The sequence below is a fragment of the Crassostrea angulata genome, chromosome 10, assembly GCF_025612915.1.
Source record: "Crassostrea angulata isolate pt1a10 chromosome 10, ASM2561291v2, whole genome shotgun sequence".
Taxonomy (NCBI): Eukaryota; Metazoa; Mollusca; class Bivalvia; order Ostreida; family Ostreidae; genus Magallana; species Magallana angulata.
In genome coordinates this window covers 46,020,789-46,041,133 of record NC_069120.1, presented here as the reverse complement: position 1 = coordinate 46,041,133, position 20,345 = coordinate 46,020,789, and the positions used below count along the sequence as shown (strand labels likewise).

General features: G+C 33.1%; 2 protein-coding genes across 2 annotated transcripts in view; both read left to right on the top strand.

The window, feature by feature from the left end:
- Positions 1-16: 16 nt before the first annotated feature.
- On the top strand, positions 17-6,324 carry LOC128166492 (BTB/POZ domain-containing protein 19-like). The gene is made up of 7 exons (XM_052831690.1): positions 17-192; positions 628-856; positions 1,089-1,142; positions 1,419-1,547; positions 3,298-3,429; positions 3,740-3,865; positions 4,956-6,324. Exons 1-7 carry the CDS (start codon positions 110-112, stop codon positions 5,073-5,075), a joined length of 873 nt encoding a protein of 290 aa, XP_052687650.1. The 5' UTR covers positions 17-109; the 3' UTR covers positions 5,076-6,324.
- Positions 6,325-6,976: 652 nt separating this feature from the next.
- The window catches only part of LOC128166545 (rho GTPase-activating protein SYDE2-like), a 34,975-nt gene continuing 21,606 nt past the window's right edge, over positions 6,977-20,345 (top strand). Inside the window, exon 1 of the mRNA XM_052831783.1 lies at positions 6,977-7,629. Within this exon, the coding sequence (XP_052687743.1) occupies positions 7,564-7,629 (66 nt within the window). The 5' untranslated portion in view covers positions 6,977-7,563. The remainder of the gene's footprint in view (positions 7,630-20,345) is intronic.

The following is a 20,345-nucleotide window of genomic DNA, read 5'->3' as shown; positions in this document are numbered from 1 at the left end:
TAAAATTGTGATTATACTTCCGGTGCAAGTGCTTGACAACACTGCAAACTTTCGTTATCTGATAACGTTTTCCCTACTTTCCCTTTTTGATTTGTACAAGTCAAGAAAAATGGCCAACGAAAAATTAATGAAGGGACATATACTGGATTTTGCGGCACAGATGAAGAAGTTGGTTAATTGCAAAGACCACAGGTAAGAGGAATTGTGCACAAATTAAACATTGCTGAATGTACCAAAGAACAATACACAATAGATGGTTGTTTCATGTAAAACACACACAACAGGCTTTGTACAAGGTTTACAAAACAAATTTCAAAATATCAAATTGCATTATTTTTTCCTGTTTGAATTTATAATGGCTAAGTTATTAATTCACCCCACCCACCCACACCCTTTCAAATGCTGACTGACATTATTCCTTCATTGTTTTCTTCCTCAAGCATGTAATTTTTTTACTGTTCATATGTATAGTCTCATCTTAAATAAGTCCTTCTCATACAGGTATCTACAATATGTATTAAACTGTAAAATGGAATATGTTATTCTGTTAATATGTGTTAACGGTGATTGCTGTGCAGTTTGATTGTTCTCACTAGATAATATGATATTTTGCTTGCTTGCTTACAGTGACATCAAGTTTCTAATAGGACCAAACAGAAAACCAATATATGCTCACAGATGCATTCTGTCCACACGATGTGCTGTGTTTAAGGCTATGTTCAACGATCAGGCACAGAAAGGAGAGGGGGCACAAAATGCTAACGTACCATTCGTTCTGACTGACATATCACCAGAAATTTTTACAGCAATGATGGAGTTTATATACACTAACTGTGTCACACTCACACCAAAGATAGTAAGTATGATAAATTGATAAGGGTGTACTTTCATTTTTAATCAAAATGATTTGTTTAAAAGAAATCTTAGAAACTGTGTAATATGGACTGATATAAATGAATACATGACCAAATCTGAATATTTAAAAACTGCAACTAAGTCATATAAAGGACAATTACATACTCATAGACAGTATGGTTTAATTTGCATCCCTGCATGTGTACAAATTGTAAATTGTGATATTATTGCAGGCGATTGACACACTTGCTTCAGCTCTAGAATATGGACTGGATGAACTCAGGAAGGTAAACTTCATATTTACCACTGCATAATGTATCTAGATTTTTAAACACATTACAAAAGTAACAAATTTAACAAACCTAAACTCATGAATGTACAAGATTTGGATTAAATTAAAACTTCAACAATGACTTAGTCACAGGGTATTTCCAAAGAGTTTAAGCTTAATTATAAGATTGTTAGTCTTTTATCTGTGTAATACATGCTGTATATGACTATGATAAAAGTATATTTTCTCCAGATAATTAAATTCCTAAATTCCTCTTTCTTTCCATCCGCAGTTGTGTGGTGATTTCCTCATTGACAATCTGAGTGTACAAAATGCATGTGAGTGCATGCAGGCTGCTGTTACATACAGTCAACAGGAACTAAAGGAGCATACACTCCGCTACATAGAGGAGCACACAGAGGTACAATTACTGTTCTAGCTAAGTGTAGCATAACATTGTTACATTGAGGAACACACAGAAGAATTATATACTGTCCTGGCTAAGTGAAGCGTACACTATGCTACATAGAGGAGCACACAGAAGTAAAATTATATACTGTCCTGGCTAAGTGAAGCATACACTCTGCTACATAGAGGAGCACATAGAAGTAAAATTATATACTGTCCTGGCTAAGTGAAGCATACACTATGCTACATAGTGGAACGCACAGAAGTACAATTATATACTGTCATAGCTATTAGCTAAGTGTAACATACACTCTGCTACATAGAGGGGCACACAGGAGTACAATTATATACTGTCTTAGCTAAGTGTAGCATACACTCTGCTACATAGAGGAACGCACAGAAGTACAATGTACTGTAGCATACACTCTGTTACATAGAGGAGCACACACAGGTACAATGATATTGTTTTAGCTAGGTGTAGCATACACTGTTACATAGAATAACACAGATATACAATTATATACAGTAGTGCCCGAGCTAAGTGTAGCATACACTTTGCTACAGAGAGGATCACACTGTGTAGACAACTTAGATTTAAACAGACACACCACCAAAAAAAATTGCAAACTAGAGAAGTGTAGCATACACTACACTAGTGGAGCACACAGAGGTACAATATTAATTATATACTAGCTGTCCTAGCTATAAGTGTAGCATACATACAATCCGCTACAAAGAGGAACACACAGGGATATCACAGCATTACACACTGTAGGTATAGACAACTTAGATATAAACAGACACACCACGAAAAAGAGCAAACAAGAGAAGTTTAATATATAGGAAAAATTAATTACCAGTTCTTTAAGCACTGTGTGTAGTATTTACATTTTATTCTATGCTACAGGTTGTGAGAACTTATCTTTGATAATTTAACTTTATAATCATTGATATTAATGATATGAATAAACACACATCGTATACAAGTGGAATTTGTAAATATTGAGAATTGTTAGGCCAGCATTTTTTTAAATATCAGTTTACAAACCCACCGACTCTTATTTTAAAAAAAAATGAAGAAAAAAAAAAGGTCTCAAGGTAGCTTTTATTTTTATTTTCCCGCCGACTTGATTTTTTCTTTCTGTGTAAAAATAAAAAAAATATCATATTCTAATGCAGTTGTGTATAACCAAATAGATCGAGGCACTTTTGATCATTAAAACAGACATATGGTTCTTGTAAATTGTACAACAGTATGTACATGTATATAACAGATTACCAGTGTATTTTCAGTTACATGTAATGTAATGAGTTGAATTGTTTAATTGTGTCTAACATGTATAACATTCATGCTAAATATATGATCATTAGGGTGCATCAATCGAATAAGGAGATAACTCAAGCAAGAGATAAAGAAATACGTACTGTTTGTTAATAAAACTGTCAGGAGTATAAACTAAAAAGTGATTTTCTTCATACTTGTATCTTTGGTTTTGAAGTAGATTTCATTCATTCATTGATATTTTTTGGAAATCTTTATCATTGAGATGAAAAATCTGACATGATTGTGTGCATGGTGTGTCTTAATTAAATGCATAAAAAGCAATTCAATCATGCACATAAACTGTCAACCATTTCCCAAGCTACATTTCTAAAGTATACAATGTGCATGTATCCTACTGGAAGAAAAATAAATGAAAAAGTGCTAAGATTGAAATCTAATTGAGGTTTAATTGAAATTTAATGATGGTTCAATTTTGTAGAATGTGTTCAAAGCCAAGGCTTTCCAGGAACTGGGAGAGGATGCCCTGATAGAGATTCTGAAATCTGATGAGCTAATGTTAGATGAAGCAGACATTATTAAATACATCAAAGAATGGGCCACAGTCAATGCTGTAAGTTTATTCTATCAATATTCAGGCTGTTCTTTAGAGTAAAGCTAGCACTTGATGTCCATCAAACAGTGATATCTTAAATGCTATTATTGCTATTGTTGCAATCAATGTAATACACAATTCCAAACTCCTTATCTCTCATTGGCTGCAATTTTTCATACATTTAAAACTGGTTCTGATCTGGATAATTGACAACTGCCTGCTTGAAAATTGATACCATGTTACATGTAGATATCAATGATTTTTACAAAAATCAAATAAATTGCATGTGATTTAATAGGGTCTGATGTTGTCGTTTCTATATAAACAGGTTGTGCTGAACCGACCAATGAGTGAGGTAGCCAGGAGAATTGTCAGCCATGTTCGATTAGCTCTGCTGTCTGCTGAAGAATTGGAGAAAGCTGAACGGGACAACAAAAAAGATAACCTCATTCCTGTAAGCTAGTACAGAGAATAAATCTCGTTATTTTCTCTTAATCAGTTTCCCCTTGTGTGTGTATGCAAGGGCATAAAAAAGTATATATGTTAACCAAGGTTCATTTAAAGGTATTTAAAAAAGTGCAGATGCATGTTTTAAAAACGAAGTTAATCTAGATTGAATTCATTCATTGCTTTGAGAAACCTCCTGATGTTTGATATACAGCTGTTGAGTCAAACTCATTGGCATTGTTTGGTTTCCTTCACCTTTGACTTTGAAACTTCGGGTTTTTTGCCAATTTGTTTGCTCTTCTTGCCAATTTGTTTACACTTCTTTAAATTACTTTAACAAATGATGTAATGGTACATACTGAACTCTTGATGATAGTTAAACATTATTGCTAACATGGAATCAATTTGAGCTGCAATTTCCCTGTTGCAAATTTTACTGCCAAAATGTTATTAACTGCTTTATTGACAGAAAAATATGTTTTATTTGTGTGGGAAAACCCAATTAGAGGCCCTGATTAAAGTGAGATTAGATATTTTTTCCTGCAAAAAAATAATTTGCTCTTTATTCAGAATTTTAATGGAGAGTTGTCCTTTCTTGTTGCAAATTGATTTTACGAAACCAGAATTTACTTTTTAAACTAAAATACTTCATCATCTGTTTTATACTTTTTTGGGGGGGGGGGGGGGTAATGAAAATCAGACCCAATTATAAACCATTTAAGTAATATAAGCTTTTTCAAAAAGATACTGTAGATTCCTAATTAAACACGAGGAATTAATATCCACGTAAAATCGCGAGAAGCACCCTTCGAGGATTTAAAAACCTCGCCATTATTTTCTGAGAGTTGAGGACTATAAGAAATAGAGAAAAAAGTTCCATGTTCGCGATTTCATATTCCCGCGATTTGATACAAACCAGCGGGATCGCGGAATTAATTAATCGCGTAATATAAGGAATTTACAGTAAAATATATTCTGACAAATTGGATAAATCATTTGGTTTTAACAAAAATCCTTGAGCTACATATTCAATAAATTCTGTTATAAATATTAAATTGACCATCAGTGGTAAAGTTATGATCTTTTTCATACTAAAGGTGGACTGCTTCAGTGGAGCATGGAAATTTCATGCCACAAAAAAGGGAGACAAATCAAATCCATTGCTGACAAAACGAAAAGGAACCACGGATCGGACCCACCATCAAACTTTGGAGTAAAAATAAAAAGAAACCACGGAACGGGCCCACCATCAAACCTTTGTGTAATTAACAAACAAAAACTCTGGAAAAAAGGACTGTCGTAAGCTAGAATTCCAGAAATGCTCACAGGGAAAAAAATACAATTTACAAACTTTCTCCACGCTTTATACTTGCTAGGTAATGAAATTAAACTTTGTCACTAAAATTGCAAAGATATCAAAAGTGGTGCATGTCATTGTCATGACTACCTGTTCATATTGATGAGGAATTTGATGAGAAATGCAGATGCCACAGAATGTTCATGCTTAATTAAATGATAAAAAAAGTATTTTTGAAAACTAATGGTTGAAATTTTTGGAAGATCTTTTGTTTTTGATGATTTTTAGTCCTGCCAGGGTATTTGTGGTTATGAGAGTTTCATGAATATGCTTTATCTTTTTTGCAATTCCATATCCCAAGTTATCTGTGATAAAAATATATGTAACATGTATTAATGCATATAATATTCTTCATACACATTAATCATTTTTTAACATATTTATATGCGTGGACACTTAAAATTCTTTTTATTTTGTTCATTGTTTGTTTTATGTAGTTTAGCTAGAAAAAAAATCAGGATAATCTTACTTGATAAAACACCAAATAGTACAAATAAAAGCAAATGTCTAGATGACTTTAGAATAAAATTCGGATTTTCTTAAATACTATAGACTTTTTACATTATATTTATCTGTGAGATTAAAGATCAAGTTTAAATTATAATTATAAGAGGAATTTTTGTTTCAAAGTTAAACCATTTACTTTGTATCAATTGAAAGCATAAATTGTATCAAATATTGCTTGGTTTGATCATGTCTTACAGTTTTAGCATTTATGCTAAACAAGCAACCAAATTATTGCAATTGCAACTGTAAATGTAATATACGAGCATGTGTAACTGTTATTATATATATATATATATATATATATATATATATATATATATATATATATATATATATATATATATATATATATATATATATATATATATATATGTTGTTTACTATTCACAAGTATAATAACTAAGCATTTTTTGATTAATAATCACTATACTAAAAGGAATTATGCTTCCGTGTTTATGTAATTTGAAAAAGGAAATAATCAGTTTTGATGTGAAAGCATATATGTGTTGGTAGAAACTGAAATGCTACAATGTGTTAACTGGGAAGATATGTTTTATAGCTCTATACAATATACTGTCAATAAACTTTGTTTTTTAATTAAATTTTAATGTTTATTTGTATTTTTTATGGGAAAACTAATTATAGACAATCTTTGTAATGCTGTAAAAACGTCGAAATAATTTGTTACGCCACGTACTGTTTTATTTAACAGTAAAAACGACATGCATCAGATAAAAATTTCACATTTCTGGATGTGTTTATAAAGTTATCTAACCATGTTGCGTGATTTAGCGAAAAATTTAAAGAGAAATTGTTCCATTTGGCTCTCAGGCGCTCCATATCTAATTTTCTAAGGGTTTTTTTTTTACCTGGCATGCCTTTGAACGATTTCCGGTCGACTGCAGTGTGCATGTAAAACTTTTTTCTTCGCTGCAGTTTATTGTAATTTAAATAAAGAACAGGCTCGGAGTTGCGTAATTTTAACCCTTTAAAGTTAATTAAGTTGGCAGCGCATATATACGAACTCTAGATTTTCAAGAATCGATTCCAAATTAAGGCCATCACTGATAATTAAATTTGATTTAAGTAAAAGGAAAACAAGCTTCGTTATTTTTAGAGTGTAATATCTGAAAACTTCTATTTGATCATCCATCCCTCTTGATGCTAAATCGAAGCAATGTTAGCCGCTGTGCTCATTTTCTCCCGCCAAATCTTCGATAAATTTTTCTTGTTCGCGAAACCAAACGTGTACCCGACTTCCGGTGTAGTTGGCGAGGCTCCTTGGTGTTGTGAATGCTTGTTGATGAGCGACATTTAGGTAGCAGGCTTATGACTTTATTAACCTGTGATCAAACTTGCATAGTTACCATAGAAACTGGAAATCGATATTTGTAATAAGTATTACTAAATTGTGTGTACGTTGTGGCGACAGAATTATAATTGATCCACACAAGATTACTGGAGATTGGGGACATGGTTCTAGCCGCAGGGCTCCAGTCTCTACCCCGCAGGATGCTGACAGTATGGAGTCCAGCGGAGTCCGTGCATTCCTGCTAACGTGAGACCATGGAAACATGATCTACCACAGCGACACGGTTGTAAAGTATTCGCGAGAAGTTCATTATAAGCCGTTACTTGATAAGTGCAATAATCATTACTTGTGCTTTCTATGGGAAAAAGGAACGATTGATTTGGAAGAGCAGTAACCGTTAAATTTTTGCTGTCTGAGATACAGCGAGTTATAAGGCAAGGATAAATCTATTAGTGGACCACCGCGGCTAGGAGTGGAGATAGGGAGGTGGGTGGAGGGTTGTTTGAAGACGGAATGTCTCCTCGCCCCCATGCGTCTCTTGTGGATTTCGGAGATCATCAGGAAAGCTGTAATGTTGTGCTGTGGAACTTCACGGGTGAGTACTTTTAAAAGTCACGTGGTGTCATCTAGCTAAGGAATCACAATATAGCAATTCCACCCAAAGGAACTGATGTGATATTTATTCAAGCATTCATATTTGTACACAGACTTGACTTTTTTAAAGATGAAAAATATAGTAAAAATTAGATCCAGGCGTACATGTTTTGGAATATCGTTAGAGTATACCAACGGCTTGGCTAAAAATCTGTCGGAATTTATAACATTGATTATTACACGGGGATGAAGCACCGAAGTAGGACCAGCTCCCCACGGAATCGTGGCTTGCACGTTTCCCCAGGCCCGCAAGGGAGGCTTTTGTTTTCTCACTTTTCCGTGCTACACTGTAAATTTATGAAAATGATCCACGCGAACACTCTTTTGTCCTGTAACTTACATCGAAATCAATGCATATTTAAAATGACTTAAAAGGATAACGCTCCAATTAGGACATTATTTAGCCCAGCACATCAACACTATGGAATAACAGAATTCCGTAAATCGATACAGCTTCACTATACTGACCGATTTCTGATTACGAAGTAGGGGGCAGTCGGAACATCTCTTTTCTATTTGACCGGTAGTGCAAAGCTAAGAAGCGATAGGATCTTAGGATCAAAGCGTTTTTTATTATTAAAAACAAAGTTTCCGTGGACAATCAACTATAACTACATATATTTGATTTATAACCTTATGTTTTACGGTCATAATGTGAAACCCTTTCACAAAAGCTGATTTTTTCACTCTATGACTCGCAGTAATTATTTTTTCCGGGGAATTTTATTTCAAAGCTAATAAACAGAAGTAAATCAAACTAGAGCAGAGCTCGTGGCAAAGCCACGAGTAGGTCTTCCGTTGTTGCTGCGAGTTGAAAATATATGTGATATGGTGTCAAACGATTATAATTACTAAACTTTCAGTTCTGCTTTTGTTATAAAAACGTGTTGTGATTGAAAGCCTGCATATAAAACGTGTTTTGAAAAAGAAAATAAGTAAATGTTTTAGGAAAACTATTTGTCGCATACAGTTTATGTAATCGTAACAAACATTATTTAAAAAATGAGATATTTAATGGCGAGTTAAATTTTCAGAGGGTAGCAAGCATTGTAATAAACAGTATGTACTCATGTGTCATGTCAGGAATTGTGGTTTTTTTTTTTATTTTAAACCGAACCCGTTTACAAAACACGTAACCTTTTCTCTAAGATAACTTCTTTATTTAAATATTTGTAAATTTTTGAAGACAATGTGCAATTTAGAATTGTTGCGTGCTGACAAAATTTACAGACCCTGAAACGTACTACTACAACAAAAAAAAGCGTGCGACTTACGTGCGAAAAACGTTTCGTATTAACCGTTTAGCGTTTCGTGTGAATCGTGAAGCGTTTCGTGTAAACCGTTTAGCGTTTCGGACAAAGCGTGCAGAATTTCGGACAATGCGTTTAAATCGTTTCGAGCAAAGCGTGCGAGAACCATGTGAAACGTTTATCAGATTTCATTCGGAACTCTCTGACAATTTGTTTCAAAATGGAGCCCGTGTTTTACATTACATGTACTTTTAACTGTTTGTGATTGGCAAAACTCTCTTGTAGGTATTTTCATGAAAAAAAAATCTAGAAGAAATGATATACTTATCTTTTTACAAAATTGAATTTATTTTTAACAAACAAAAGAAAGGTATATGTATTAAAAGACGACTTGTTACAGAGTACATGTATATATAACGTTTTATACGATGTTTCAGTACTGGTACAGTTTTACCGGTAACGAATATTTGCCAGTATCGAATAATTTTTAGAAAAATTATTGGTGGAAGACAAAGTTGAGGTTTTAAAAAATTCTAGCTAGGTGATTATAACATAGAAATAAATATTATATCAGTGTTTGCCATTTGCACGATTATTTACCGAATTGTTTACAAATTAAAAATGTGCCCCAGATATGAGCTGCCGGATGTTCAAAGCAGAAAAAACGAAAGTGTGAAAACAATTAAGCCTAACTATGAAAATAAGTTTGTTATTGATCCCTATTTAGTGAATAATTAGTAAATATAATTCATTTAAAAAGATAATACATCATATCAAATAATAATGGAGCTTTGAATGAAATTACGACTTCAAATAGAACCACGTGTAGTTTTCTTAGTTACGGTTCATTGCGACAGAAGTATTATTTGGCTGCAAAAATTGATAGATATACGGGAAAAACAAAGGAAAATGGCAACTACTTATCATCAATTACTACTATAAAGTGTTTGTATGAAAATTCAATATTATAAAGTAACGGAAATGAAAACTGTTCAAGTCCAGTTTCAATTTGACCGGAAAACGGTATGATAAAAATAACGATCATATAATTTGTTTAAATGACATATTCCCACAATTGTTTTTCCTTGTTCATTTATAAGTCCATTAACATGTACCTCTAGTATATTTTTGAAATTAATTCGCCTCAAAATATTCGGTCAGAAGTGATAAAGGGCGCTTATTCGACACTGGGAAACGAATTCAAAACTAGGAAACTGGGGGGGGTGTTGAAATTACTGTCTCCGTAATTCATCCTTTATTTTTTCGGGTTTGATACAGTTTAGAAGGACAAAGAAACGCGATTTAAACAAAAAATAAAAACATTTGGAATTCCGATAATAATAGTTGCATGCACGAGAAACCGCATACTGATTCGTTACCGGTAAAATGACTGTACAATATTAAAATTCGCTATACATAAAAAATATTAAATACAGTTAGCAAAATATGATTTCTGTTGGAACAAGCCTTAATCAACTTTAACTTACACGAGCATGTTTTGATAAGCATGTATCTTTTTTAATTTATTTACATCGATAACTCTTATTGAGACCACTCGCGACACACATAACCTCGGACATCGGGTGAGACCTGCACCTGGCTGAACCTGTCAATCAAACTCTGTGTATTTGTTTTCATTGGATGGTCAAGCGTCTCTTTTTTTGTCAATAGCCAATGGAAAAATTAATGACTTCAAGGTAATTGGAATCAGTATTTGATGAAGCACACAATTTAAATGATAGAAAATTTATTAATTATTTGAACAAAATTAAATTTAAACATAGAAAGAAAACATACTGATCATTTCTATGAATTGCGGGAAGTAAGTTCTTTGGAATCCCGATTACAGATATTTTTACAAGTAATTATTCTAATTACTTAAACCACTGTTAACGGAAAACAAGACGTAATAAACGCACAGGGATTTGCCTACAATGTACACAGTCATGCAATTAATTATTATGGGAATCTTTACGAATGGAACTTAATTCAAATAGATCATGCATGATAATCTATATACACTGTACGCCGTTATACATGTAAGGAGCGCCGGTAATATATACGAAGATTGAGTCAAAAATTTAAATCATTTTTATTTCTTGTTCTTTTCAATACAATGTTAAATTACTTTGAAAAAAATCCGAAATAGTAATTACAACTTTCTTTTTTGTTTAATCATTTGAATATTTTCTGAGGTACATGGATATGTACAGAACATATTTATTTACGCGAATGATACGACATAGGAAAAAAATTATCGGATGTTTGTATAACATTGTTTTCTAACGAATGTGACTAATTTAATTTTAAATATTTTTCAACATTATCAATGTAAATAATATCAGATTTATTTCCTGTTTGTATTTTTACATCGTATTCTCTGAAACCAATAAAAATACTAATGTTAGAAGAAAAATCAAATCCCGCCGAATACTGAAAAACCGATTTCAGTTTGTAATCATACGGATTTTTATTTTTGGTATTGACTATTGAGTTACGGTAACATTTTTTCAGGATGATTTTTTATTTATATTTTATGTAGTAAAAGCACCATTCCAACTGTTACTCAATTACATAACAATTGATGACCCGGGGCTATATATGTTCTGAGCTGTGTGCGCTGAAGCGACACAAGATTCTCGGTCGCACGTGGCGATTGAATTAACACAGACTGACCGAATAAACAAACGGTTGGGAAAGTGAAACAAAATGTTACACATAAAAAGAAGCCACCAAAAATGATTTTCGACAGATCTTGATATCGTTTCGCCAAAAAAAAATAAAAAATACAGCGCGAGCTCCTGTCAGCGGGGCGGGAGGAGGGGGCGGGGCAGCAATGAGTTCGCTTCCATAATGAAACGAACATGTAGAAAAACTACAGAAGTGATTAATATGTGACCGATAGAATCTAATCTAAAGTTGTTTAAAACTCATGTGAATATTCTTTTAAATAATCATCGAATGCCTCAACTCAGGACATTCTTTTATCGTGCTAGCACCTACCGCAAACATGTAACATGGAACTTTATAATTTGATTTGATTTTTAAACTACATTGTACGCTATCGTATACACCAATGCTTAATCAACTGTACAAGTAAAATAAATTTATCTTTTCATCTTAAACCAATATAATAGTTGAAAACATAATAAAATATAGTTGTGTCCGTGCAAAATATGAAACATAAACGCGTCATAAGGTACATGTAGAAGAACACGAACCGACGGCGGATCACTTATCCACTCGCGCCGGATCTCCTCAGCCATGTGCGAGGGATGATCATCATTTAAAGGTTTAATATTTGAGGGGGGGGGGGGGGGTGTTGATTTAAAACATTAATTGTACAGTTTTTAAAGTACTTTACTTAAACAAACGAAACATTAGTTTATTCTAACGATTTTTCCGATTTGGAGTAACATCATTCATTAATATTCATTTACACTCAAATATTTAATTAAATATATATACAAGTAGGACAAACTTTTATAACATAAAATTAAAACAGTTCTTGTATATACGGCTATATTAACTCAAACACGTTCATATGCATGTAAGTGTAAGTCGCGGTGTGCGAATCTTGTGTATTAAATAACCGCTTACCGCTAGGTAATGCATCCGTGGCTGATCTCCTCGGCCGTGGGCGAAGAATAGATTACGTAAAGGTACAAAGCACAGAATCGCACAGCTCAGAACCAAGGAAGATTTGAAAAGACCTTACTCTATCAAATAGAAGTTATATATTTTAAACTTAAACCCCACAATTGATCTATGTCTATTATTGCTTTAGAGAATGACATTGCTTTTATTAATTAAATGAACTATTTCTTACTTGACATCCAATCGTTTAATCCACAAAAGATTTTGTGAAATCAAAACTAAAACAATTCTTGAGTTCGCGGCTACATAAACTCATATATGAGAGACGCAACTCTCGTGTATTAGATAACCGCTGACCGCTAGGTAGTCCAGCCGCGAGCATGGTAACCGATTTTCTCGGCCGCGGGCAAGGGAGAGCTTACGTAATGGTACACACACATGCAGCTCTGATTCAAGGTAGATTTTAAATGCATGGAGTTAATAACTAAAATGTAATGCATAGAGTTTTTTTTAATTCCATATTTTGTGGTTTACTAGAAAAGAAAAAGAATGTTTTGTTTTACAATTGCCGTTTTTAATGATTGTGCACTACAAGAACTTAACAACAATAATTTTAACTCCTAAAGGAAAAGCGTATACTCCAACAACAACAAAAATTCTTATGAATTAATGCCTCCTGTATAAACCAGCATACTTTCTGCGGCAACTTTATGCCAGTTGTACGCACAAAGACTTTCGTTAACTTGTCAAATGAAAACATGTACATGTCAACATGTAAAGCTTTTTACACTCATACTACACAAATCACATACAAAATAACATTGTAACGACCTTTATGAGATCCCAACAAACAACTTTTCCAGCGACAGCCATATCAAAATCCTAACCGTTTTTGAGTTATTAAGCAAAATTTTTTAGGGGCCATTGGCCCTTAATTTAAGGGGCCAGCCCTTTTTTATTGGTGTCAAATGAAAGCCCTCTATATTTTGCACAACTTTTATTCTACATGTCTTAACAAAATATTTTTTGTTTAAAAGATATAAAGGAAAATATGTCTAAATTTTCGCACTTTTTTTAATCCTGTTTTTTGATCCCCTACCTTTTCCTAAATAAAAAACGTAATCTTAAAACAAAAACAGATGTGCACAACTACAATGTCTCTGTTATTCAAATTCGTTGGATTCCCATTCCCTGCTATCATAGTCTCAGAGCCTTTGTCTGGAAACAAAAGGCCCTAAAAAATTTTAAAAGGGGAATAACTCTTTAACGGAAGGAAAATTCTAAATTTTATGAATTGCTTAAGATAGTGTTTTGTAAAGTACATTAGCCCTGAAAATTTGAGCAAAAACCGTTCAGAAATAAGCAAGATATGAAGCCTCAAAGTTCGCGTCTAGGAAGAAAAAAAAAAAAAAGAAAAATAATTTTTCCCGCACAATAATAGAAAGGTCTTCCGTTGGAAACGGAAGACCTTAATAAATGAATGCGAATGTCATATATATGTCATATGACTCTTTGAATCATGCCATCTTTTTGTTCTTTGATGGAATACACTGAGAATGGTGAGAGAGCAGCGATCCACAGTGTTATACCAATGAGCCCTTCTGAGCATTTCCGGGATCCAATTGATCTCGCTCCTCGACAAGCACTCACTCATCTCCCATATTTCTACCGTCTTTTGAAAGCTAAACCCTCTTTGTGACTCGCCGGGGATCCGACGTGACATTATTTCCATGTACATCATAGCTAAGGGAGAATTGTTAGTGCTCCCCCGCGTCCGATTTCTTCTGTACAGAGACGCTTAGAATATGGCTACATTTCCGTCCACTATTTTATGGCATTGTACTTCACGTAAAAACGACCTAAAATGAGCATGATTGATACCTAGATATATATGTTCTATCTGTATCTTGTTCATTCATGTATATAATTCCTCCTTGCATACTTTTATATTTTAAAGTGGAAGAACACACCTGGAAAAAGTCACTCAAATTAACAGGAATTATTTTGATAATGAAAGATATGATGATACATAAACTGTACAAATGTCAAATAAGCAAAAAATTTGCAGTTTGAGGATAAAAAATGAATATCTAAAATAATTGTTCCAGTAAGTAACAACAAAAGCCCCTGCGGGATTCGTACTCGGGTTGTACGGATCACAAGTCCGACACTTTATCCACTCAGCTATGGAGTAAGTTACATGTTTCAGTTCATAAAATCCTTTGAATAAAACGAAATGTCGTTTCGATCAGCGGTCAGCCATTTTGTAATGATGTGTTATTCCACCTTAATGTGCTGTAAATGTAGTTGAGGTTTATGCCTGTTCAGACACAGTCATCGTTGAACAATTTACGTGCATCGTCATTCATCTGAGAAACCTTTACATATTTTATATCACTTTCAGGAGCTATCCTTTGTGTCAGCGATATAAGTTTATGTATTTGCGTATTTGGTACAGAAATGCAATGAATCTAAAGCTTGTTTGATAGAACTAATGATTTCCCTGTATATATTTTTTAAATGCAATACACGCAACATAAATAAAGACGTTTCACTTCACAATCTCTTTTCCAAAGATTCATCATTTCAGTTAACTACTATCATTAGAACGACTGACGTTTTTCATCTCCACCATAGTTTTCTTAAAATGTTAACCTCCATTTTATCAATTGTTAGTAAATGTCGCTTACTTTATAAATCACGTCTAAATAAAACGTAATAAACGTGCACTCGTAGTATGATTTTTTGCACGCATATTGCTAACTTAAAGTTTGTGCATGCCGGAGACATTCAATGCAAGGCTACGTTCAGTTTATAAGTTATGCAGCTGTAATCCTTATGTGCACAACAGGCAAGTGATGCCCCAGTGTAAGTCATGCACGTGACGGAAGTGTTCCCAAGACGTTGACCATATACTTGTAATATACTTACACCCGTTATTGTTTTAAATCGTACACTGGTAACAGACGTATACTTGAAATAAAGGTAAAATCGTTTATGTTGTTATCCGTTTACTGATAAAACATGTACACTCGATAACAATGTATACCAAATACATGTAATTAACATTAACTTTGTTAAATTTATCCAACATACATTCGTAAAACCGTTGTAAAACGTACATTGTAAAAACGTCCACTCGTAATAAGCGTAAACAGTGTAGAAACGTAAACTCGTATAAAATGTTAATGTTGTAATACGTACAATGTTAACATTGTAATAAAGTAAGCTCGTAATTAACGTTAACGTTGTAAAACAAAATTATATTCGTAATAAAGGTTGTAAATGTAAACATTGTAAAACGTACACTCGTAATTTACGTTAACGTTGTAAAATATATATTCGTAATAAAGGTTAACGTTGTAAAACGTACAGTCGTAATTTACGTTAAAGTTGTAAAACATATATTCGTAATAAACGTCAAAACGTTCACTTGTGATAAACGTTAACGGTGTAGAACGTACAATTATTATAAATGTTAACGATGTTAAAGTTTGACCCGTCATAAACGCTTTCGCCAAGAAATCAATCAGACTGGTATATATTTCTTCTTTTTTATCCAAATAAATACTTAAATGAGGTACTCCCACCATCTATTATGTTACATTCTGTAATAGGCCCAATTTCATAATCATCCCCCTTTCAGCCAATTTTAGCCTCTCACACCCACTTTTCACCTCTCATTCAAAGCATCTTGCTTTATCCCACAAATCACCTTAAAATTTCACCTGATCATATCATTTCTAAGTCTCATTTGACCTTTTAAATATCCCCACCTTTCCCGCGTCACTCACATATGATATCGCACGTATCAATTTAACATCTCATCTGTAATATCTTATTTGTGATATCTGACCTTTAACATCATAATTTTAACATTTCACCTTTAGCTAGCTTGTGATAACTTGCATTTAACGGTCCACGTATTTTAATATAAAATCTGTTTTAACCTTATGTCATTTTGTTTACCCAATAATACACTTCATGCCTTTATCAACATTGCTCTTTACCTGTGCAAACATCCATACATTTTCATATTGATGATGTGAACACCATTACCATACTATCATCCAATATGTGATAATTTATAGCTAGAACCACAGAATAATTTTTTTTTACTCCTACAGAATATTGATGATAGTACACATATTTGCATAAAGATATATAGTTTTGTAGAAACATCACCAAAACTACACATACAGCTTCCGGTCTGTAGCTTCCGGTCTGAAAAAATTCAGATCATAGACGACCTGTTTTGTCCATCCGAGATTTTTCAGACCAAAAGCATAATTTTTTTTATAAATTTAAATTGATCGAGTAATGTTTATAACATATATTAATTGTTTAGCGAGTCAACATTTGAACAACAGAATTGCCGGTGTCCTAAGATTTATGACAAATCAATAAATAAAATTAATTAATACACACTGGCAGTACATCTAATTAAGTGCATGTTGGTTGTTTAGCGAGGGGATATTTGATCTTCAGCTGACCACCACCTTACTCCACAGAAACCACGCGTCAGCAGATATTTGTGGACGTTCTGCACCAGACGTAGAGTGCAGCTTTAGAGTGTACAAGGTTACAACAGACGATGTATGATTAAGCCCACAAATGTCAATGGCGTCCCGCGGGTATCAATCATATCGAAGCATTACACAGCTCCTGCAAATGAATTGCATGTTCCGACAATTACCAATGATAGAGGATGACAAAGTTTTAAGCTGATTGTGTAACGAGGTCTTCTCAAAAAGCCAGATACTGCATTAGAGCGAACCTGCTCCATGGCATGTTTTGTTTGACAGTTCAGTGGGGCGGTAATCTTGTCAAGGTCTTCGTAGTGCTAGTTTGGATTCTACAGTGTTTGAGAAATCAATTATAAGAGATTTTTGCTGATATTCAACACTTGATTGATTGATGCTTCAACCATTAATTCAAATTGAAAAAAGAATAGTGGATGCTCTTTTCATTTGTAGATCAACCCCATTTTCTCATCCTTTTTCTTTTTCAAGGATTGGTAACATGAATTAGTAATAATACTAATGAATATTTACATTTTAAAAAAGCCAATTAATGCATATAACTAAATGTATTAAACCTATATTGTTTTTTTACAGGCGACATTAAAACCTGATATTACGTTTTGTAGCGTAGAAACAAACGCACTAGGGACATAGACCTTTTTAAATTAATCACTGTGGCGTAATTACTTTTCTTAATGACGCTGCGTTGAAGATAGACTGCTCGGTATTTTTTTCTCAAATTAAATGGAAAAAAACCCACTGATTTTGTATATCCCTCCCTGTTAAAAAAAACTTCGGTAATCTTTTACATTTCTTGCATAATTGCTGCATATTTAATTTATGAAATGCAGAAACAAAATCAAGTGCTGTCAATTATGCGATATTTTATTAACCCTCAACACACCTTTATCCAGTAGCTACGATTTCTTATGAATTATGTCATCAAGAAGCTTTTTATTTTCTGTTTCCTTATAAAACTGTATTTGTTTTCAGTCTAGCCAATTTCTGCAAAACTATTGCGTAATTTGAAATTCATTATTAAAAAGAGTAAAACCATCATCATGTACGGAAAATGCATTTTGATACTCCTGAGGGATTTTTTAACGCTGAAAATAAAAGCACACAAGGCCACGCAACCAAGGGAATATACATGTAGAATTTTCCCATTCAAAATGAATCTGTACTCTACTCTACAGTTCCTTTGCAATTGTTATTTACTCTACATTTTGAATTTAAAGTTTTTATCCCCCCCCCCGAAAAAAATATTTATTTCAAAGTGGGGGTAGGTGGGTGAGGGTGTCATGTAGGTTAAATAATTACATTGTGCTTGAAAATCATTCCTCTATCAATATAACATTTATACACCTATCAAAGGTGTACTTTTCTGAAAATCGATGTATATAAGGATTAAGGAATTATCCTTTGAGTATTATGAGGTGATAATTTCGGTTGGGGGTCATCAAATTCTATAATAAAATAAATCTTTTTGTTCTTTTAGAACAAGAAATGCTAAATTGCCTTTAGAAGGAGGTAGATGGTATGATATACCTCGTAAAAACCGTATATATACCTTATGTAACTGTATTGAGATAGGAGATGAATTTAATTATTTATTTCAGTGTACAGATATAAAAATTAAAGATAAGAGTTTTATACATACCTTCATACTTCTACACACAACCAAATGTTTACAAATTTCAACAACTCTTTAATACTAATAATAAGAAATTGTTGATTAATCTGTGTAAATTCATTAAAGTTATAATTGAGAGAGTTAGTTCTCTAGGTTAATTGCTAATCATACTTTTTTCCTTTTTCCTTTTTTTCACTTTTGTATTGTCACTCTCCAATGCATGAAATGTATGTATTATATGTATTATTGTTCAATTGGTTTTTCTCAACACTGTAATTTATGCAGTTTAGAGAATAAAGAAATTGTCATTGGCATAAAGTCCGAGGGGCTTTGTGATAGATTTGATAACGCTCCGACCGAAATTATCACCTCATAATATTCAAAGAATGATTCTTTATTACTTATATTTATATTGATTTAAGTCATTGTATGATTAGATATTCAAATATAAATAAGAAAACCCACTGGCGCTTCAATTATACGTCATTTGAGGTTATGGGTTTTGTAGTACAAAATCGATACGTAATGTTATCACAGGCAAAGACACTGGAAAATGTTAATATACATGTATATATGATAAACTGCAAATGTGATTGTATAGTACCATCTTAAAAATGTGTTCCATCCTAAAGATGATACATAAACCTGAAGAAATATACCATATGGAAATAACAATTTCGCAAAAGATATTTGTTTTATTGATGCTTAAGAAATGATCAGATATATCAGTGACACTGTACGTACAAATATTGATATTTTTCGGTATTTTTATCTGCAATAAAGCTCTGAATCAAATTTCTCATGTTTAGTTCAATACATTTCATCAATGACGCAAATGACGTACTGTTGTGGCGCACGCGGGGTATGCATGATTATATTAAATGAAAGTTACGTACAAATGTCAATAATTTAACATTTAATCGTATGAAGGCTTACAATTATATAAACATAAGTAAAAAGGAATCATTCTTTAATATTATGAGGAAAACGTTAGGGTCGGGGCGTGATAAATCTGTCGGACTTTATTGGATTTGATCACGCCCCGACCATAATGGTCATCTCATAATACCCGAAGAATGACTCTTTATTTCTTAAATACAATTGGAAGATAAATATTGGCAAATCGCGATGTAAAAAAACTTCATTTAAGTCAATTAAGCTGAATACAATGAACATCCTTGTAAATGCTGAACGTTAAAATTAGTGTAATACTAAAAACACCACTCGTCATGATAAAATAAAAACATATTACCGACAATCAAACTAATGTTCGTTATTCAACTTTAAAAAAAATCAATATAAGCTAACCAATTATTACTCTTTGGGAAAAAAATATAGTTTCGTTCCTGATTTTTGTAGATCAAATTAGCTGCGGCACGCAAATATTTGATTCAGCTACTTACTCTGGCCTCAAAGACACGACAAAGATGTGTCTCTCGGACCTATACCGACTTAAACACAGATAATTGCACTCACTTCCAGCGCCGTGCTCGCTGGAGGGGCACATTGTGACACTTTGATGAATAAATACATTAATGCGACGCACTGTAGCTGTAAAATATATATGATAAGTCCACGTAACCATTTTTAGTGCCATTCTATTGTCTTATGATATTGTAAAAAGTCGTTAGCTTTAAACGCAGATTGTTTGAAG

What these genes read in the sequence shown, in the direction of transcription:
- LOC128166492 (XM_052831690.1), top strand. Translation starts at nt 110, where the DNA reads ATGGCCAACGAAAAATTAATGAAGGGACATATACTGGATTTTGCGGCA. An exon ending in TCACACTCACACCAAAGATA is followed by an intron (nt 857 to 1,088) that starts GTAAGTATGATA and finishes ATATTATTGCAG; the next exon opens with GCGATTGACACACTTGCTTC. An exon ending in ACATAGAGGAGCACACAGAG is followed by an intron (nt 1,548 to 3,297) that starts GTACAATTACTG and finishes TCAATTTTGTAG; the next exon opens with AATGTGTTCAAAGCCAAGGC.